The sequence below is a fragment of the Syngnathus floridae genome, chromosome 15, assembly GCF_059516105.1.
Source record: "Syngnathus floridae isolate MCC-2025c chromosome 15, RoL_Sflo_1.0, whole genome shotgun sequence".
NCBI classification, from domain to species: domain Eukaryota; kingdom Metazoa; phylum Chordata; class Actinopteri; order Syngnathiformes; family Syngnathidae; genus Syngnathus; species Syngnathus floridae.
The window spans coordinates 7,775,179-7,797,936 of record NC_142427.1 but is presented as its reverse complement, the minus strand read 5'-3'; the positions used below and the strand labels follow the sequence as shown (position 1 = coordinate 7,797,936).

Below are 22,758 nucleotides of genomic sequence, written 5' to 3'. Positions count from 1 at the left end.
ATTTGAGTCACATTTTTTTTTGTATGATAAGTACTATATAAATAAAGTTTGTTATTCTGGAAAATAATGTCAAGCTGAATTTAAAGGAGGTGTTTGTGTCTCTTCTTCCATTCATGCAAAGTTCTTACCATTCATGACCTCAGTCATTCACAAAGCCTCCATCTCGCTCACGTGTGAAATGCACGAACGCAGATGCTGCCATGCATACAGCCATGGGCACATTTATAAATAGCTCCCGGATTATTTTTTTTCTAAATCAGTGAATGCTGCGAAGGAAACATCGGTTCTAAAAATGGAAGCACGAGAGCTAAAGTTGGAAACAAATGCCAGCTGACATCATTCGCTGTTTGCCAAGTCGAGCAAAAAGTGCTCATGCTTAATTCAGATAACGAGGCGTCGCCATTCAGATGTTGAACCCACTGTGACTTGTTACGGCGTCCTTGATGATCGACATCCTTGTTGGTAAGCGTGGAAATGAAAAAGCCCAGTATGAAATGAAGGCCGTACTGACGAGCATGATGAGAGATCAGTGTGAGCCCTCCCAACAAGCTTGAGGGCAGGTGAGGGGTGAAGTCTTTTGCAACTAAGACCACGGGCCTAACTATCACTAGCCATTCTTGTCTTTGCCTGCCTTTTGGCCCTCAACGATATTGCTCAACCCAGCACGAAGCACAACTCTTATTCCACATGAGCTGACAGCATCGAGGAGGATGTCCCGGTCTCCTTCGGAACATGTGTCAGCTCCGTTAACGTATGTGGAGCCTTGCATTAATGTGCATGCTGACATCTGAAGCTTATTTCATGCATTGGATTTTACTCAAGTGCAATAAAACAACAAAAACACAATAAAATAGGATTAATTAAATAATATAATGTTCTGATTTCTGTAATTGTTAAATTGTTTTCCCAGCCTAAACGTTTCAATTCCTAAATTTAGTTTTTTTATTTTTCTTGTGGTTTGTTTTATTTGATGTCTTTCTGTTTGTACCTGTTCCAGTCAGCCCCGCCCCTCGTTTCCACCAATCGGCTTCCTCGGCCATTCGTGACTTGTCCAGGTGCTCCTCATTGTCTTTTCAGTTTGTTTGTATGGTGGAAACTCGGAAGTCAACCACCTCAGCACTCAACATATGCGGTTTTCCACACAAAAGCTTTGACCCAGTTCTAGGTCAAAGTCGGTGATGATTGCCATTGTTGCTGCACTCCAAGAGAATAAACATGGCTCTGGAGAAAACCAGAAGAGAAAAGTGGTGAGAAGAAAGTGCAGAATTCAAAGTTTTGAGGAATAGAGAGGCGATAAAAACTTGCCAAGGGGCTTACGAGGTCTTACCGGCCAGATCCCAGTGGAAAAAACAAAGAAAGGAAAAAACTGACTGATTCCACTCCAACCATCTCCTCCATGTTCATAGATTGAGCACCTCATCAATGTCAAGGTATGTAGATCTTACTCATTTAAAGCTGTGTTTCTTTTTTGAATTTATATTTCATATTAAAATTGCAATTGTGGTATAAAAAAGGCAAGCTTAGGGTAAAAACTGAAGAATCATGTCCTGTGCTTGAGGTGATTGGCTTTCAGGCCAGAGCAGTAGACGGGTGTGGAGAAAGCAAGGTGAGACATTCACAGTACAAGTGTGATTATCGAGAGCAGATGATTCGGAAATATCTGCCAACTTGTCATGTCAGCTTTTTTTAAGAAACTGACAAAATATTTGCTCATTCATGTGACCCCTGTGAGAGTTTGAAAGGATTTGCATATTATGAGGATTAATTTAAGGACTCTCAGAAATGATGACAGGTCCTATCTCAAACAGCTCCTCATGAGCTCCTTAAGTGTCCTTAAGCGTTAATGATTCTTTTTCCAAGGGTTGGCCCAAACAACGTTGCCTTTGAACCCGAAACTTGACATTGCCAGGCAGGGACATTCCCGCCTCACTTGCCCTTCCACTAAATTGCCAGTTCAAGTGGCGATGTGTAAATGGAAATTCCAGCGCTCCCGAGAATGGCTAGGCTTTTCCTGCCTACGCCCCAGTGTTTCCTGCCCATGTTTGAGATCCCAGGGCTTGACTTTGGGGTGCATATTTGCCTGCATATCTGTGGGAAAGGGTGTGGCTTGGTGTGGGTCATCCACCAACCAAACACTGATTCTCTCCACTTGGAGTTTCCTGTGGCTGCTATGTAATCATCCTCTTTTTTTCAAGCCGACACATTTCAAATGCAACGCCGTCTAATGAAAGACTCCAAAATCCCTGACTTCTTTTGTCACTAATGCAGTATATAGTTAGTTTAGAGTTTGTGCAGACCTGTCATAGAGCATCCATTAGTGCTATTTGCATTTACGTTAAATTACTCCGTCCTCTGTAATGAACATCAACCCAAAGAGTTGCACTTCTTTTTTACACTACTGCCAAGAGTGTGTGTGTGTGTGTGTGTGTGTGTGTGTGTGTGTGTGTGTGTGTGTGTCTGTACACCACTCAGGAGACTTATTTTACAAAACAGGGCCTCTCTGAGCCCTGCTTCATTGCACCTGAACAATATACTAGTTCATTCCTGAACTAAGTGTAGCATTGTGGCGCTTCAATTAAAAACAAGGCTTTGTGAGTCGACAAAGATGTGTAGGTTTATATGCATATAAAGAATGGTTACTTAAATTTAGCACTTTCAAGTTGATTTGAATGCATGTGTAAAAAAAAAAAAAAAGTTTTGTAATTGTCATAGATGTTTCCTTGCTTTTATACTGTTTTTATATTTAATTGTGTATGCAATTTCATCTATGTACGGCGACCTTGAAAGGTGCCTTACAAATAAAATGTATTGTTATTATTAATATTATACAACTACCAGAAACAAAAGCAATAACCTTGTTATAAAAAAAAAAAATCAGTAATTTTTTGTTTTTTTTGGTAATGGCTTTTATTAGAACAAAAGTGTCCAGTGACTCTATGGGTGTGTCAAGGCAAATGACAAATGGCCTAATTTTACTTGAATGAAAGGAAGCTGTGGGTCAATTGGTCATCTTATTTGAAGCACTTTAAAGTCGAAACTGTGCCGCCGATCTCTTTACTAGCCATTTTATTTGTTTTTTGAAATGTGTGATTTGCTGTATAAATACATAGACAAAATATAAGGTGATTAAATATTGTAGGTTTATTTGAATTACAGATGTGTACATTTTTTAACAACCCATGGCGGGAGCATCACAGTTCAGTTCTAGAATAATATCAATTCACACTTCTCGCGGGTAAGCCTGCCTGAAAATAAAAATAACCTTTTTGTTTTCTGCTTGAACATCAGAAATACTGCAGGTTTCTTTAATGTATTTACAAGATTCTTGTATAACAAGAAAGAATGCATTCTCAACACATCACCAAGGTGATGGTTAACATTGACTTAGTAGATACAGAGACATACTTAAGGACTGATACTAAACTAAATTTGGCAAATCAATTCACGATCCACTTTTTGATGGATGCCTTGACGTGAGCATGAAATGACCTCTGGGATAGAGATGGATGCTACGCTATTGTTGAAATAAATCCCTGAATGTTAATGTGCAAAATGGTTCAACCAGTTGTTCCTAAAAAAAAAAAAAAATACAAAATGAAGCCTTCTGTGTTTAAAATGCATGAGATAAGCCTCAGTCAAAAAAAATCTTACATAGAAAAGGGAGACCAAGCCGGTGTCTAAAAATCAACGACATGAATTAAAGTGTAATTTACACAAACTTAACAATTCCCTTCATCATTATGCTAAACAAATAAATACATTGCATCCAAGCCATCACTTTACAATATATTACCATTGCTGCGCATATATATATAAAATTTCAAATAATTCATTAAAACATTTGGTGATAATAAAAATTCAGGACAGTAAGAAGCTTACCGGTCGATTATTAAGAGGATGCAAGTTTCGAAATGCATCAGGTTGCACACAATCACATTCAGTGAGCTCCACATGGAGAGAAGCTAAAGCTAATCATCCGCCGCCGAGGTCGCGACCCCCGCGCATGCTCAGTGCGAGAAGGACTCTTTCATCCCTCCCTCCACCAAGGTCAACTCATCCTTGTCACGTCTATTTCCTTGCAAGCCTGAAAAGTGCTTTTCCTTTCTCCCTTTCATGCATCTATTTCAAAACTTGGACTTTTATTTGTAGCTTTAAGGTTTCAGCAAATTGCATCCACTTCTTTTAAACGGAATGCAATCAAATTTGTTTTTCTCATGATTGAAATTTAAAATTTTGTCTTCAACTGCATGTTTGAAACTATTTGAGACGGAGGGATCCTCGCTTATCTGTTGGAACATTTCCTTTTCCTGTCAGGGATTCCGATTTCCTCCAGCAATAAACTAATAGCTGCAACCGCAGCTCATGTCAAAGGTTCTTTTCTGGTCAAGGCATGAGATTGCTAAAATATAGACAGAGGGTAGATGTTATTCTATCCAGTGTGGGCTGGACTTAAAGTCTGTCTTTAAAAAGAGCTTCTGTGAGAGCATTTTGTCTCCAGAAATTCAAAACCAAAGCATCAGAGAGTGAGAAAGCCAGCTCACTGATAAGGCCACACTGCCTAAAAAGCTTCCACAAAAAAAATAAAAACTATTGCTTCCCATGTACATCAAAACAACCCTTATACAAGTCACAATAATATGTCATTTCTTTTTTTATAAGGGCAAAACCATATATACATAGTATAAATTATAAAATATATAATCCAGTGTTTTTTTTTTGTTTTTTTTTTGAACCACCCAGCTTATAACGTGTTGATCCCTCAGAAACAGGCAGCATCCTCCAACTTTTAAAACGGACCTCACATTAAAATAAAGATTGTGAAATAGAATTATCAGAAGCATCCCCTCGTGTTGTGATTTCCGAACTTAAAAAGGATCGGTGGAAACAGCTGCTTTGCTCTACGGACAGGAGAACTTTAAGGCTGATTCACTGACCCGTGCACGGTAAAATTTTTGGCTCTCGGATGAAGACTATGTTTACACGCATGACCTCGTTTGTGACGCGATGGTGGCAGGTAAACGCGCCTTTGCATTTGAGCACTTGCAGGTTTTCCTGCAGCATTCCGGAAGTTTGCGGCTTTGGTCTGTTTACAGGAATCCACAAAACGGGTTTGTGTTATCTTTCCGTTTGAGCGGCTGAGTCGTGCATGTAAACATAGTCGGTGGTGATGTCATGAGGGTGGTCAGTGCAAAGTCGGAAGGAATGTAATGACACTATGTATGGCACTTGGTGCAGATTGACGGCCAACAGACAGGCAAAGACAGACAGACAGACAGACAGGGCAGGTTCATGGTCAGCATTCAGTAGTATGGCATCAAGAGATGTCACGGAGGTCATCTCCTCCTCCTCCTCGGAGTAAAAGTTCAGTGGATCCTCTCGGGCAGAGGTGAGGAGGACACCAGTTGTCAGGTTGGCACGCCGCTGTGCGTCTTCTCACCAGCTTGCCATTTCGGAGGCGTCTCCAAGGAGGGGCAAGACGCTCCCTCCCCTCGTGCTCAAGTTAAGACGAGGAGCAGCAACGGAGGATGCCGGCCGTCCAACGAGGGCACGGACGGGCTTGAGATTGAGCTCCACTTTGTGGTCCCGGCTGCTGCTTCATCGCTTGGGTGTCACCTGAAAGGAGGAGAGGAGACACATCGCGTGGTAAGTGCGTGTCCTCAACATGGCTATGTAATTAATGTTGAGGTCCAAAGCTTTTAGGCCATCTGTTAGAACCTTCCGGATACAGCTAGCACCAGCCTGTGACCTAAATATTTTCCCTGCATCCATACCAACACATGATTTCATGACTCCCCCCTCCCCCAAACAACAATACCACACACACGTGCAAACATAAGAATATTACCGTATTTTCCGGACTAGAAGGCGCACCTAAAAACCTAAAATTTTCTCAAAAGCCTCAAAATTTTCTTATAGTCCGGTGCCTTATATAAGGACAACGTTTAAATATAGGCCATTCATTGAAGGTGCGCCTTATAGTCCGGTGCGCCTTATAGTCCGGAAAATACGGTATTACTATTATTTTTTTCAAGGTGTCTTTGCTGTGACGTGTCCAGACTGGATGAGAAAGAAAGTGACGTGACCCCCGTTGTCTATTCATTGGTGCCTTGAGTGCCCCCATACACAAATGACAAGTGCTGCTACAATGGGATTAGTGCCCCCGGCCGGGATCTTGGCACAGCTTCGCTCTTGCTCATATTCACCATACAAGTGGGACATTTAATCATCTTACTATTTAAACAGAGCGAACAAAACCCCAAGGTCTTTTGGGACACACACAGAAACAAAAAAAACGCCATGTTTTCCTGCCTAAATTATTTTGAGGCAGCAGATTGGATTGAAGATTTTATTTGGGCTGCTGCTTTCCATTTTTTGTAGTAAAGTTGAAATTTAATGTGCCGTATTTTCCACACTATAAGGCGCACCTAAAAACCTCCAATTTTCTCAAAAGCCGACATTGCGCCTTATAATCAGGTGCGCCTTATATACGGACCACTACAGCAGGCGTGTCCAAAGTCCGGCCCGCGGGCCAAATGTATATATCTTATATATGGACAAAGTTTTAAGATGGGCCATTCATTGAAGGTGCGCCTTATAGTGCAGAAAATACGGTAACACTCTTATAGAAAACATAAATTGGGGCTATAAATAGATGTAACGATTCCATCATCATAAGGCAGGTTTCCCTGCCCTACCCCCTTCACAGCTTTCCTCTTCCTGAGCTAATGGAGGCTGGCCAGGGAATAAAGTCCAATCAAGTTGATTGAGCGCTTTGGGACTGACAGGATGCAGCTCACGATTAAAGCGGTTCCTGCCTTCACACTTGGGCACGAGTGGAAGTGTCTACAAAAGGAGGTCAAATATTTCATCACTGGCACAGTGTGTGACGCACGTCTCTGTGTCTTCCTCTCTAGTTTCGACTCAATGAATGGCCTGCACCTGTATAAACACTTCATTTTGGACAGCAGGTAGCAAATGCGAGTTTCACTTCAAGATGTGATTCCTTTCACGAGCTGCGTGAAGTTCTGCTGTCGGATCTCACGCTGACCCATTTGACAGGCTCAATCTTCCCGCCAAGAATATTAATTGGCTCACTGGTGGAGCTAGGATTTTTTTTTTTCCCGTTTTTCTGCAAAACGTATTAATTCTTCAAAAAATGCTAATTGTATGATCCCTTCGACGGACGGGTGGAAGAAAAAAATTCGGAAAATATCCAAAAGTCAATTAGCTGACATTTTGGAACTGTTGGTTGAATATGATAACCTTTAAAATTTATCCTTATGTTGTACCGGCGACTACATTCGCTCCTCATTGTTCTACTGTGTAAACTTGGCTGCTGCATTGTCATTTTTTTTTTTCTTCCTCTCTCTCCTTGGTTAATAATTAGCAAGCTGTGTACATCTGATAAAAAAAAAAAAAAGAAAAAAAGCCAGGAACTGGGGAAGGCTGCAAGCCCGGCTCTTGATAAGATGTTAAGTTATAGGTCAAATAACCACGCCAAGAATGTTGGACACTCTTTCAGCACAATGCTACTGTAAGCAATCAGTCGCGTGTATTAAAAGTCTGGATAACCTCACGTCAAAGGAAATATGCTACTCCATGCCAGATAGTTTGGTATTCTTCCAGCCATCCATTTTCTTTACCGCTTATCTTTTTTTCGGAGTCAAGGGGAGTTGGAGCCTAACCCACCCGAGGACAATGCCCTGAACTCATCGCCTCTTAATCAGAGTAGACAAGCATTCCTGCTCACACTGAACCAAAATATGATCACTTTGGTGTTAATATTAAAAAAATTAAATTACCTGATCACATCTTGACGGAAGTCGAGGGCCGAGAGAGCTGGCTCAACCTGACGAGACAAGACATTTAAGAATTTAGATGCCAGAAAACAAGATGAAATGCAAACCTACTGAAAAAGTCATGTGGTTGCATCGTCACAAAATTAGTAGTGTCGCCATGGCAATCAAAAAGCCAACTCTTCTAATTACAAACTCCATCAAATGTGAGATCAACTCAGGACGCATTTGTTCCTAAAGCTGCTGCAGACTTCCTGCACCCCCCTAAAAGGGGTCAACCCTGGCACGGCAGATGAGAACCATCTGCTCACTCATCACATCAGCGAGTGTAAATGTAGATTGGGCAAAATGCGGGGGGTCACGCAATAAGCCTGAGCTATTTATAGAAACGGTGTTGCCAAAAAAAGACAGCAGTAGCCGAGAAATAAAAATAAAAAATTCTCCTCCAAGCTGGAAATAGACGCGAGTTTGGTTCTTATAAATACTCAAAGAAGGGGAAACAGTCAGTTGGAATTTATACATCGGAGGCTTCATAGCGTGAATGTAATCTATAAATATCAGGCGTGGAACAAGCCCCGTTGTACAAAGTCGTACACGTTGTCACTGTTCTTAGTCCCTGAGGAGACCATGTTATGTAAGAACTGCTGCTCAACTTTTTTTTTTTCTTCATTGACAAGTCTTGTAGAAATTTGTGAAGTGAGTTACGATTTAGCTTAATGAGACCTAAAAAAAAATTCTATTCCAGCATTTCTGCTTATTTTTAGAGAATGCAGTACTGGACCACAGACGAATACTTTAGTGCCTATAGGGGGTGATTTTTCTGGATTTGTTGCTTTTTTTTTCCAGGAGCAGAGCCCCACAAAAACCACATCACAGCCGCTCGACGGCCTCTGTAAAATCATACATTTAACAATACTCAGGAGGCAGATTAACAGCTTGGCCTCAAGATTTCAAAGTACTGTACAGATTTCCATGATCCCTTCCCAAACCTTTCCCTCTAGTGTTACTTTTCAACTTCTTTGAATTGCTAATAGAATTTTTTTCCGCTTAAACGATAGCAAATGTTGCATTTCTGTTCATGAGGTGTGGGAAGAACTATCAAATGGCCCAAAAAAAAAAAAAAGAGGCGAAGTGACGTCAGGCATCAGACGTACTGCCACCCCGTCTAAAAATGTCCCTCGACTTTTACAGGAAGGAAGTCATTTCTGAGAATGTCGGTGTGATACAAAATGGGACAACACAAAAGAAGGTGTTGGAAAAATATAAAGCAAGTGAGATAAATAGATACAAATAAGCCAACACGCATTTTGATTTCCACTCAGATGGTGACTAAAATGCTTAAAGCGGATTTAAGCCCATATTGCAACATTGCCAGGAGTCAGCCACTTACTGATTCTGAGCTTTGTCTCGGTCATCCAGAAAGAAGAGCGCAGTGGCCAGGAAGAACATACCCCCCAGGACGATGATGAAGGGACATAGCATGAGGGCGTAGCCCAGACTGAGGAAGCGCCATAGCGCCGACGTCGTGTAGCTCTCGCGTAGGCTGTCGGAGATCTGCAACACAGAAAGGAGATAGAATCAGATATTTGCAAAGTAGTCTTGTCTGCACCATTGCTCATGTGAATATATTTAAATCAACCTCCAGTATAAACCATAAGGATAAAACTATTGGGTCTTAAGAAAACCAAAGCAAAATTTCCCACACAATCGAGTATTCCAAAATGTCTGGCTCTGATGAAAAAGTAGAATTCAACTGAGAGTGATAAATATTTGTCCATATAGTGTAATGTCATGGGAATACTTTGCAGTCAAAGAATAACACCAAGAGGAGAACAGGCCTCAGTGTAGATCCATTCATATCTCAAAGCCAGCGACAAATGGCACGGGGAGGTTCGTTGCTTTAAATAGACTGCTAATTATTCCGAGGCGTAAGGAAGGACAAGAGCTTCTTGTCTGAGAGTGAAAGACTCGGAGGTCAAAAGTTACCCCTGATTTTTCTGTTCACAGCTGCTGAGATGTATTGGTAGAATTTGATGAGCAGAAATCCAAAAAGCTGTTGAGTTGCAACCTTCTCCTGTGTACTGTGTGCCTGTGCTGGCTAAGCGTCACTATGACTGCATTGCACTTGTATGCGAAAGCTCACTTTAGGAACTGAGGCAGTGAGCAGTGACGCACTTGGAGCATTGTGGCTCCTCTTGGTCAGCACTGTGAAACCCTGGGACTGCCCAGGCCAGATGGGAAACTTTGGTTGAGAGTGCTGATACACAGTTTAGGTTAAGTAGAATTGTTTCTGCTAACTCAAGTGATCGCAAAATTCAATTTATGTACCGTATTTTCCGCACTATAAGGCGCACCGGATTATAGGGCGCACCTTCAATGAATGGCCCATTTTAAAACTTTGTCAATATGTAAAGTGCACTGGATTTTAAGGCGCACCTTCAATGAATGGCCCATTTTAAAACTTTGTCCATATATAAGATGTATACCTTTTGGACACGCCTGTTGTAGTGGCTCAATATTAGTCCATATATAAGGCGCACCTGATTATAAGGCGCACTGTCGGCTTTTGAGAAAATTTGAGGTTTTTAGGTGTGCCTTATAGTGCGGAAAATACGGTAGCTTCCCAAAGTAGCTGCTGATGTTCAAAATGGTTGAAACGTGCGAGCAGGGCTTTTCTTCAGTGTCGAGCGAGCCATCATTATGATTCTATTCCTGGTATTCGAGTGACTTTTGTCTTTTGACAAGCTCGTCAGTAGTGGCTTCATTCTTTTTTGTTCAGCATCAAGAAAAGGAATGAAAAGGGGAGCGCCACAACGGCTCGACAGCTGTGGTTAAGAATCAGTCAAAGACTTCCTGACCGAGCCCCTTGTGAACATTCCATACAATTTCACAATACGCCGTGTACATCCGTCAGGAAGTTGATAAACAAAGTGGACTTTGATATCCTTAATGTCACTGCAGCATTAGCGGTTGGTGACTCATGTTTTTGTGTTTTGTCATGAAAACATCTCCAGCGTTCTTCCTGGTGGAGTTACATAGTTACTTTAGTTTCGGTCACCTCTTTGACCTCTGAAATTTCTTTGGGATACCAAAACGTCTCTTAGCTGAGTGGCAAACTCCCGACTCTCGTTTTGCACATTCCATCAATTTCTAACTTAACTTACCAGGCCTATTAGGTACGGACTTCCTGCATCACCCAGTAGGTGAGAGGTGAAGCTCTGGAAGGCCACCGCCGTTGCTCTCCGTGTGGGAATAACCACAAACTGCAAAGAGAAGGTCACAAGAAGCCAATTGGAAAAATGGATTTTGCTCCTTTGGCGCACACCGTTTGTCATCACTCTAAGTGACATAACCGCGAAGGAAAATTTTCAGTCAGTCAAGTTTGAGCTAGGATGAAAAATAGATTTGAAAAAAGAAGCCGTGTTCGTGCCGACATCTCATCAGCTTTCACGACTGAAAATACAACATGCGTATTTGTAATTAAATCGGTAAAATAACAGAATTCCCGGAGACGCCGAGGATAAGTATAGGTTAGGAATACTCACCATTAAAATGTCGGCTGTTATGGCCCAGTTCAGAAAGAGCAGCGTCTCTCCTATGAAGATGCAGACCTAAATAAAGACAACAACATTTAGCATGATATAGCGGCGACCGACCGGTTTCCATCGTGTGGTTAGGAGACACAAAGCCACAAAGAAGATTTGAACATTATAGCTGCTGCTGTGTGTGGGCATGCACTGCCGAATACAACTGCTTGCCTTGCTGCGGTTGAAAAACATGTCATTAAGATTTGGCTCAATTGTACGCTCTTCAGTTTGATTCCGACGAGACGAAAAACTGCATGGACCAGAAAGATTATATGTCTATATTATTTTTATATATTTTAATTTTTTTTTCCATAGTTTGGTTCTAGCTACGAGATCCTACTTGATGTTTTTTTTTTGGGTGTGGTAGTAAACTTTGAATAGCTTGTTGTGGTCGTATGTACATGAAAGGTGCGGTAGAAGCCGCAATTTCTATTTGGCTATTTTTTTAAAAACAACCCCCATTGGGATTTGCTTGTAACAGATCTATACGGGCCGCCGCTTTTGTGTGGCGTATTTAAAGAGTGTTGACGTCGACTTCCCGTTGAGGAAATACCCTTTTGCTTATACCGCACAGAGAGAGATGGAGACGTGGTTGCTGTGAAAGAGCGAGGAAGAAAGGCTTCTCATCTGATTAGCTATATCTTGATGATACAACCGTGTCACCATCCATAATATGACAGATTTGTCCGTCAGTGCCACGCCGACATATATGAGCTGACCACTTACAAGAGGCGAGTTCAAATTTGAACAAATGAGAGGTGTGAGAACATTTCAAATTCCCAAAGGAGTTGAATCACCTGTTTTGCTATCTTGGCACATTTGCAGATTTTCGAGGCTGTTTTGAAAAAACAAACGTCTTTCTAACATTATTAGCCAGCAACGTGTTGAAAATAATTTCCTGTTCCTTTGTTCCTGATAAGCTTGAGAAATAAGTCTGGCCTGCCACAGTTCATTGTTTCATGCGAGCTGCACCCTTTCCGATGTGTTAATTCTGTCTTTAGGCTTTAAGACGCATAACCTTTGGTCCGTTCTCTGGAATCAACAATTTTTTTGTGTGCCAAGAGTTTTAATTGCCAACTGCACTAAAATATGAATATTTATCTTGCTATCTGTTTAACAGATGCAAATACAACGGTGCAAATACAAGCAACTATTTTCTTTCCCCACACGTTGCACGAGACTCTTACGTAAGCTCCTATGATGTTCTTCTTCGCCACCACAAAAATAAGGCAGATGAAAATGGCCGAGCCCAGCATGCTGACGGCGCACACCAGGGGGTCGGCCCGCTCCGTCTTCTTCCGACATAGACGCGTGGTGGCGGCCCCGATCAGCACGCCTAACAGGCCCGTGATGCACGTGATTGCCCCAAAGATGAGACTGGTTGACAGAAGAAGATTATTGATTATTGATTCTGCTCAGGAACATTTCTTTTTTTGTCTTTCACCTCTCGGTGCTGCTGCAGATTTCTTTGTTGTCGCACGGTTCTGCAGTCGCGGTCTTCTGCACCACCTGAGCTCTGGCAAGGTAGATGGGAATCCACATCCCGAATGCGCCCGTAGCAAAGGAAACGGCGGCAGACGCCAAGGATGAGAACACGTAGCTCCGACTGGACATTTAAAAAAAAAAAAAAAGAAAAGCACACACAAAGAGACAGGTCAACAATTTTAGTGTCTATGAAAACAGTGCGTTACAGTCAAATTGCCGTATTTTCTGGACTATAAGGCGCACCTAAAAACCTAAAATTTTCTCAAAAGCCGACAGTGCGCCTTATAGTCCGGTGCACCTTATATAGGGACCAAATTCCTCAATTTAAACTGGCCCGAAGCATTGTGTCATGAAATCAATCATAAGTGGCCCGCTGAAGACTATGAATCATGAATCAAAAAGACTATGGATCATTATTTTGTGATTATGAAGTAATTTGTTGCGTCTGAAGTTTAAATAAAAAAGATAAAATGGAGAATGATTTGGATTAAAAATCTGACATGATGCATTAATGGTGCGCCTTATAGTCCGGTGCGCCTTATAGTCCGGAAAATACGGTATTAGAGAGTAATTTTGATGAATATTTTTTAGGTTTAATAAGTGTCTATGTTAAGTAGTAATAAAATGAAACGCGACTCCTCTTGACAGTTTAATGTTGGAGGCAAAAATAACATGCTATTAAAAACACCTTCCAGAGTTACTGAATCGAAGATTGTGTCAGCCAACACTTAAACTCTTGCTCCGATCAAGAATAAGGTGCTTCACCTGCAATAAACCCCCATGGCAAAGTCAACTTTATGTCTTGGAAAAAGCTATTTTAAGAAATGTGCCCAGCAAAGGTCAAGCCATGACAAAAGTGCACACATCCCGAGCGAGCGAGAGGCTGAGCGGCCTTCACTCACAGTCGAGCAGTGTTGCTGAATGGCGGCAAGTGATTGACAAAGACTCACTGTGTCTGTCTGCTGTTGACATTTCTAACAGCTTCTATATTGCAAAAATGTATATTTTCATTTAAAACAGGCGATCCGAGTCATCTTACTTCTTAGCCAGCGCCTTCATGTCACACAACCATGACGTCCGGGTTTTGATTCGTCCTCCCATCTGGTCGGCACTTCCTCGCTTTGGCTCAGGCACAAAGAGCAGGATCAGGGTTGCTGCAGTCATCCCCAAAACCGGAGACACCTATGGGAACACTTGTATAAGGCCTCGCGGGATGCATAGTGAAGGCAGGATGGTTGCAGGACAAGGAATTGTGTGTTTAAAAGCTGAATGGATGCCCGCTGTGTTTGCCGATACGCTTGACATTCTAACTTTGAACACACGCTGCTTTTCTCTCTTAGTGCTGTCTGTGTGTTTGGCGACGTTTACATGGCTGCATTGAAAGCCTGATCAGAATAAAAAAGATTCTTGACACACCCAATTGGGAATATTCTAATCGGATTGAGCCCGTTACAATCAAGATATTGCGGATGAGAGGCCGATTAATACGATCGGCGTGCATAAAAACACAAATAATTGTAAATAGAAATGATGTTGTCATTCTGTGTTGATTCAGATTCAAACGTAGGCATCTAACATGCAAAATCTTTTATTTATTTTTCCCGACGACTGTATTTTTCTTCCTATTTTATTTACACTACAATAAGCTACAATGCTTGTATACTGAATAATACAATGAATTTTTACTTACGCTCCACATGTATAATATAGCATAGTCTGCAGTTATATTCATCAATTATGTAGCAGATGCGCGGGCGAGATTTACTCGACTGATGCAAAAGCAATTTAATCTTCCAGAGCAAATATTGTTTATATGATATAAGTAGCTCATGAAATGGCTTTCTAGGCATAAATTGTGTGGCGTGAAAAAGTGAGCATCTCCGAGGCGGATGTAATGTGCTTTATTTTTTATTTTTTTCCCATCTCGGAGGTGTGAGGATTACATACATTGATTATTTCCTTCTTTTGCGTCTTGTCATATCTGCAATTTTCACTGCAGCAGGAATATTAATGAGGGGAATTTTATATGAGATATCCTCATGGACTAAGCCTGGATTTAATCAATTTTATACTTTGTATTTAATTTTTCTGCTGCTAAATTCTGATGTATGAATTCAAAAATTGTCTTTAGAATTATTCAGCAAGGCGCAGCAAAATCTTGAATCCCAAAGGGCCCATTTCACGTTTCCTGTACGTACGTATGGATGGTTGGCAATCCCACGTACGAGCGAGTTCCCTCCCCCCGCCCTCCTTTTTGCCGACCATCATTTAGCCAAACAAGGAAGGTCGCAGGAACACGGCGGGCAAAAACAAGCGGAAGCTCTGTCGAGTCATTTTTTACCGACAGCAGGATAGCGCCGTTGTTTCATGCCTTCATATTTGTTTTCCTCCCACATGCCGAGCCACTGACTAATTGGCTTTTGAATTGTTGTGTTAGAATGTCACTGTGGCCACAGTGGAACAAACTGCCCTTTTTATTGTTATGTTTTTAACGTTCCACCAAGACCGGTTAGTATTGACTTCCTGTTTCCCTCCCCAAAGCCAGCAAACTACCTGTCATGTCCAGGAATCCGAAGAAATCCTTTGTGACCCGCCGAAGGAATGTTTCTTTTCCGCCTTTAAATGTCATTTGCTTCATTAGAGGAGTCACGGCCTTACATTGTTTGGGCTTTTTTAAAAAATGACCTCCAAAGTCAGCCTCACCTAGGGAATCCTGTTTCACATTTAACCAGTTTTTCTCTTTTGAGTTGAGGTGAAGTAAAAAAAAAAAGCAAATGTTTACAGTGTAAACTTTACACTGTCATTCCCACAGAATTTCTATTCGGACGGTCTGTATTTTTTAAAGAAGTTATTATAATGTCATTTCTATTAGCCCCTCCCCCCTCCTAAAAATATTTTACATTACAAGTTTGTTGACCCCGTGAGAATTTGTAGCATAGATGCCAATTTAAATCTTTCAGATTCAATTTTGCAAACTTTTCTGAAGGATCGGCGGTGACGTCAACGCGTGAGTGACTTATTTTGCCTTTAGCGCGGTTTGCCCTGTCACTTCCTCACAACGTCCAGCCTTGTGTGCCCCCACTGTGTTTTTGACCCCTCTGAACCCGGATCTACGCCGGCCCCAACCACAGCCCCGCAGGAGGGGCACTAAATCCGTCCTTGTGTGGGTTTGTTTGTGTGTATAATGCAGCAGTTGATGGCCTTACCCTCAATGCCCAGTGCCAGTCTCCTGCAGCTACCTTGGCGCTGGTGCCCAGGATGTAACCCAATCCGCTGCAGGAAAAAAACACAAGTGCCGATGATGCCACTGACACATGGATGTCATTTCTATATCAAGTGTATGACTCATCGGTCTGACTTTGCTCAGTGTTTGTTTTCCATCCTTTCAATTTAGCAATAAACACAGACTGTATTTGAAGTTGGGGACGCTAGTTGCAACTGGGCTGATTGGCTAATTGCTCTATTTGTAGGGAGTCTTAAATAGCTCAGGAGAACATACAAAATTAATGGAATGAATGCCAATCAGTGTTTAATGGGAAAAATAACCTCCAAATTCATTGAGGACAAACGACCAATGTAATTCTAGAGAGCATACAACACGATCAATAAACTATAAATCAAGACCCGGTACGAGAAGGTCCACTTAAAAAAGATGGATTTGAATGACGTTGTGTTATTTCAATGAAATATTACAGCATACGGTTCTCCTTCTTTGAGCGACTTTTCCATTTCTCGGCATTCTGCTCCGCACTGTTCTGTTCATAATGTTAAACCTCAAAGGGGTTTTTCGGTGCTCCATCCACCGGTCCATTCATCTTTTATCACTCAGCTTTGTTTACTCTCTCCCTGTGGTCCTTTTTCTCATTGAGGGCTGCAGATTTGCGCTTAAAATGTCTCCAATTCCCACACCCACCTCAATATATTTAAAGTACTGCATTCTTGTGTGGGAGATGTTAGTGCAGCTGTATCTAGGTAAAACATTTTATTTTGAGTCGGACCTTCATGACATGTCCTAATTGATCCCTGGACACAAGAGAGTGAGATGTTTCTGCTGCTCACCTTCCCAAGGGAATGGCCAGGTAGAAGAAAGAGAGCATCATGGTACGCTTATTATTGGTGAACAAGTCTCCGATAATGGTGGGGGAGATGGACGAGTAGCTGGACTCTCCAATGCCCACCAGGCCGCGGGAGAGCACAAACAACCAGTAGTACTGCACAGAGACAATAAAAATGGAAGAAATGATTCATTTGTTCTTGAAAAGGGATCTCAGAATATTGCATCCATGTGGAAATGGCATAATATCAAATATTTCCTAGATGTAGAGTCGCTATTGGCCACCTCCATGTAGCTCCGCCCCTGGAGAATAAGCTGTAAAATAATTTGACTGTCCTGTAATCATTGGCACACTTTCAGACATTGTAATTTGTAATTAAATGGCTTAAGGAGTGGTCATAGGGGCATCTGTGTGGGCAGCTGTTTCCATGGCAACGCACTATCTGGAAAGATATAGTACTTCTGCGTCTGTAATACAAAAATAAATCCTTTCTAATGTCACTCATCTAATCAAATGATTAAGATTGAGAGAGAAATTTAATTTTGCAGTGCTGCTACAATATTAGCATTAGGTGTCGTTAGGAATTGAAGTGGCTTAAGCATACTCCAAAAATGTGCTTGAAGAGACTGAGGAGTACTTCCTCAATTCAACAGCAGTACTTCATTTCATCTCAGCCCCTTAAGTCGCCTGGCTGCATTTCCCCGCTCAGGCAAATAAAAGACTGCCATCTTGTCTCCACCCTCCTGAGACGTCTATGCTGTCATTCCTTTCTGACCAGCTCCCACTCAAAGCGGTGCAGCCAATAATGCTGGTCGGCAGAATTTGAGTGCTTCAGCTTTTCAAGCTGTGTGTGGCTGCCAGTCAAATGGCACACATTAGCTCTTTTCAATACCTTGAATCTTGGCGGTGATGTATTCATCAATGCCGATTTGCTTGGGTGACCTTCCTCCCGTCTGCAGTTTCCGATATACTACTTTGTATCATTTCAAATGTTGTGACTTTCATTTTCATTAGCTACGATTTTTATCGTGTGGTCAGTTTGTATTGATGCTATTTGATTTGCCATATGATTAAGCCTTGGTGGAGGTCTTGCACATTTATTTCCAAGCGCTCCTAGTACAATGTTGTCTACATGCACATGAAGCCTTTTGCTCTAGAACTTAATCTCCCCATGTAATTGCTCCTGAGAGTAATGTTATTGTTGAATGCACACAAAGGTTTTTAAAGATATCAAAACAAGCTGTCAAGGGGTGGTTAAACTGCCGTCTTATCTTCTAAAGTCTCGTAACCGAGACCAAGCTTCGGCCTTGCTTAATTGGATGGAGGGCGAAGATGTAAAAACTGCCAACGCGGTTACGGCAAGCGTGACATTTCATTTCCGTGCTTTCAATAAAAGCGTATCCACGATAATGAGCTTGTCTGCGATACAAGCTAACATGTCCCGCCATTGTTATGTCCCGCCATTGTTTTGTCGTACCTCTTTGCTGATGAAGGAGCTCAACAGCGTAACGGTGGACCAAAAAAAAATGCCGCAGCTCAGGATGGCCTTTCTGTTGAAACGGTCGCCCAGGTAACCGAAGATGGGAGCTGCCACCATGAAGCTGCAGATGAACACTGTGACAGGAAACGACAAAGAAATGACACATTACAAAATATTGCTTTGTGCCCCGCGGCTTATTTCCCACTGGTCATAAATAATTCCTCCAACTTTTTACAACTTCCCAGTCAAGGTCCCATTAGTGCTTTAAAACGTGTTGACTAATTGCTCAGCTGCAGTGAGGCCGCCCTCATTTTCTGGCTTTTTCGTCAATATTTACGGGCAGGACCAGACGGACGCAAATAGATCTTGCGGATTTTGCATTTTTAATCCACTCACGCTGACTTTGGGAGTCTTTGTGGTGCAGAAAGGACAGAGAGGTTGCTCTTGACAGCAGTGGGAGAGCAAAGGAGGCAGGCTGCTGTTTTGACACATTGTCAGCATAAAGATGTGGTGGGTGGGGGGGGTGGGGGTGGGGGGACGTTATATAAGAGCCACGCATCCTAGCCGCACAGGATAAGGGGAGGAATCCGATTATGTCAACATGTGATATGGCAGAAAGAGAAATGGATGTCCTTTTACCTTTTATGAAAAAAAAAAGCATTCATTCATTCATTCTCCCAACCACTTTTCCTCAGGGTCAAAGGTGAGCCGGATTAAAATATAAAACTATCAGAAAAAAATACTGTTTTGATGAAGTGTAATTAGAATGAGAGTCACGTACACACACTCCTGTCCCATGTGAGATTTTACTAAACGGCGGGCAGAAAGTGTTCAACCCAGTTTAGCAGCTTGTCAAAAAACACACACCTGATCATCAATGGAGAATCCTTGCGTCTTCATTCCCTGCGACTTTGTGATATGTTGATGAGATGATTAGATAAGCTATTCATAACGCCTCATTATCACCTTGTTGCAATGTCCGCACATTGGAGAAGACTCAAGCACCTTGACACGGCTCTCACAATTATTCAGTGTTAACCTCGTTGCTTGTTTTCAAAGCACACCTCAAAGCTTTTAATGTGTGGAAAAGGAATTGAACGACGCTGTCTGCACCAGAGTCGATTTGGATTGATTTCAGTCGACGTGTACCTGAATCCAACGTGCTCATTTTCACACTGGGGTTATTTGGAAATAAAAGTAGTTTCTGTTGTTAGCTTAGTACTGAAAAGATCAGGTACACATTAATAAAAAAATGAATAAAATATATATATTACAGTTTGACAAGGCAGATTAATTTTTTTTTACAGCAGAAATTGAGCAATTAATAAAAAATATATATATGTATATATATATTAAAGTTTGACAAGGCAGATTATTTTTTTTACAGCAGAAATTGAGCAATTTATTAAAAATATATATATATATTACAGTTTGACAAGGCAGATTATTTTTTTTTTGACAGCTGAAATTGAGCAGGTCTTAATAATATTCAAAATTGATTTATAGTATTTTAGAAATGACCAGTTTAGGTGTACACAGCTAATTCAACTCCGATAAACAAGTGTAAAGTTAGTTTAATTTTTACAATAGCATAAGCCCATTTGTTGACAGCGCCACATTCTCTCAGTGGATGACGTATGACGTCAAATAAGCAAGAACCCTCAAATGGTTAACACGCATAAAATGCTGCCCGTCCGCCCAAACCACATTCCACCTTGTCCACCAGTGCTTTTCCTGTTTACTCAATCTAACGGGACACATCCACATTTTTGTTTGATCTTAACAAAGCTTTTAGAGATACATCCCCAAGTAAAAATAGTAAACGTGTAATGTAAATGTGGTCGCAAAACCCAAACAGTTGTGTGGATGTTTATACAGCTGCCCTGATGAGAGAGAGAACATTTTTGATCATCTCAAAAGTCTTCATTATAATTTAAGGTGAGCATGATTGGTGGAGAATCTTACGCGCAAAAATATGGGAAATCCTGTTCTTGTTTTAATTACTATAATTACTATTTAACTATAAAACCTCAGGAGGTGCCTCACCCTTATATACAATGCAAGCCACAGATGATCAGATCTTTCTATTTATGAGTGTGTCAAGGTGTGTTCTGTTTATTCACCAAACCTTGTGCAAACACATTTGCCTGTGAAACATGAGACTCACCTGTATTTGCACTAAAAGAGAGCAGTTTAGTTTGATAAAAGTGGAACTAGCAAACATAAAGGGGACAGACGGCATTATGTCTGCCACTTTTCTCATTCCCAAACAGGCCTCTGAAGTAAAAAAGATTTGTGTTTCTGTTCAGCTGCTTTTCTGGTGTTTTTATTAGAGCTGGCCAAACTGCTTTGGATACTCATTTGATTATGTACAAAGGCCATCACAGTTAGAGTGAATAAAAAAAGAATGCCAACAATTATAGCACGAAACTGGAACTGGTTCTAAGATTGTGATCTGAATAATTTTTCTTATTTTTTAAATCGTTTTTTAATGTTTGTATTTATTTTTTTATTGTATTTGATATGTATATTTTGTTACTTTTATTTCCATATATTTTTTAATAATTTTTTTCAAATATATATTTTATATATATATATTTATATCTATATATAGATAGATAAATATTTTTGAATCATTTTTTAATGTTAATATATATCTTTTATTCTATTTGATATGTATATTTTGTTCTTTTTATTTCCATATATATATTTTTTTAAATTAAAATTTTCAAATATATACATTTGAGACTTGCTTTTATATTTTCACTTTTATTTTGTATTTTGAATTTTAGCAGTTTTGGTTCTGCAATGCAGAAGAAAATATTAAATGTATGTATGGTCCTCGATACTCATGCAGTTCATACCGTGTGGTAACATGCAAGTGAGACCATAATATTTTAAATCAGAGAAGGACAGACAAATTGAGAGCTAACAGTAAGGGGCGAAAAATTCCTTTAGCCACATTTTCCATCCCATATTTTACTTTTTAGAACCACAGTGACATTTAATAGGTCCCAGCTAGGGAAATGCCACCTATCCACAAAGTTGAAAGTACTTTGGATCTTTTAGCTGCGTAACCTGACAATCAAGACGGTCAAAGTGAGGGCGGACAGCTGAAGGAATTTGACCAGAGAGGAGTAAAGAAAGACACATGCAATAATACAAAGGTCCGTACATGTCTGCAGGCTAGGCGCCGTCAATCAGTGCCATTTTTAGTCACATTGTCCTGTTCACAGCCTGTTTTTGTGTCACCGCTTATCCCGTCACAAATTCTTCCGTGAATACCGAAGCTTTCCACTCTCGCAGTCATGACGAGGTTATCAGCATGCTGCAGCGGGAGTTGTTTGGATGACGAGAAAATGATGTGTGTGTCTTGTTTGTATAATGAGATGTGCGACTGCTTTCACTTTTGTATTTATTTTAAAAAATGAAAAATGTATAACAGGGATGGGCAACTGTTGGCGTGCGATTGATTTTCAATTTTCAGGTGATTATTTTTACCTACTACGGTTTGATACCATTTTCAAGGATTTTCAATATATATATATATTTTTAATTTAGTCCACGCTATACTTTAAGTTGTAATATCACCTTTCACCACTAGCTGGCTTAGTTGGACTTGCACCGGGTGCTACACTGCCCTAACGTTATAAGATCTAATAATTTCTTGCAGATTTGACCATTTTTATAAAAGACAGGCCATTGCAGTGGAAAAAAAAATCAATGTGGTTATTTTGTTGTTTGCTTCAAACCCTTTGTTGCTCAATAGTGGATCTGATCCACATGTATTAAGGAATGTACTCTGAGAAATGAAATATATGAAAAGCATTTTGCATATTTGACACAGTCAATGAAACAAGATTCCACTATTGCTATTCTGGGCGACATCTGCTTGTAACCATGGCGACGCTTTGTAAAGCTGTTAACTTTTACACAGGCCTTGAAAAGCACGCTTATTATCACCCCCGTCAATACTGTGCAAACAAAAGGGATGTTCTGAAGCAGAAATTCTGCAGGCACCTTGATCAATTTAAAAAACTCGTACAAGCAACACACATTGAACTTTGGTGTGAATTTGCGTGTGAATGCTCGTGTGTGTGCGGAAAGTTCCAGATGGCACTATAAACGAGAAGACACAGCGGGCAATTTTATACGCATGGGCATTTTGAATGAAATCAAAATAGCCAAGTAGGTTTCCCGCTACTGCTCTTGTGAAACGTAGCTTGACTGAAGGGTGTGTAAATATATTGCTGCTTATTTTGGGTCCGGGGCCTCATAAAATCCACCGTGGTTTTTCTCTTTGCCTTTTTTCACGGTAAAATTAGCATGAAGCCATTGCAAATGTTTAATTCTGT

At 40.9% G+C, this 22,758-nt stretch overlaps 1 protein-coding gene across 1 annotated transcript in view; it reads right to left on the bottom strand.

Moving 5' to 3' along the window:
* Positions 1-3,118: 3,118 nt before the first annotated feature.
* The window catches only part of spns2 (SPNS lysolipid transporter 2, sphingosine-1-phosphate), a 33,684-nt gene continuing 14,044 nt past the window's right edge, over positions 3,119-22,758 (bottom strand). The window contains exons 3-13 of the mRNA XM_088399065.1: positions 18,401-18,537; positions 16,928-17,079; positions 16,075-16,141; positions 13,908-14,050; positions 12,828-12,989; positions 12,571-12,760; positions 11,342-11,407; positions 10,961-11,059; positions 9,187-9,350; positions 7,803-7,849; positions 3,119-5,613 (exon numbers count right to left, since the gene is read on the bottom strand). Coding sequence (XP_088255191.1) covers positions 7,807-7,849; positions 9,187-9,350; positions 10,961-11,059; positions 11,342-11,407; positions 12,571-12,760; positions 12,828-12,989; positions 13,908-14,050; positions 16,075-16,141; positions 16,928-17,079; positions 18,401-18,537 — 1,223 coding nt within the window. The 3' untranslated portion in view covers positions 3,119-5,613; positions 7,803-7,806. The remainder of the gene's footprint in view (positions 5,614-7,802; positions 7,850-9,186; positions 9,351-10,960; positions 11,060-11,341; positions 11,408-12,570; positions 12,761-12,827; positions 12,990-13,907; positions 14,051-16,074; positions 16,142-16,927; positions 17,080-18,400; positions 18,538-22,758) is intronic.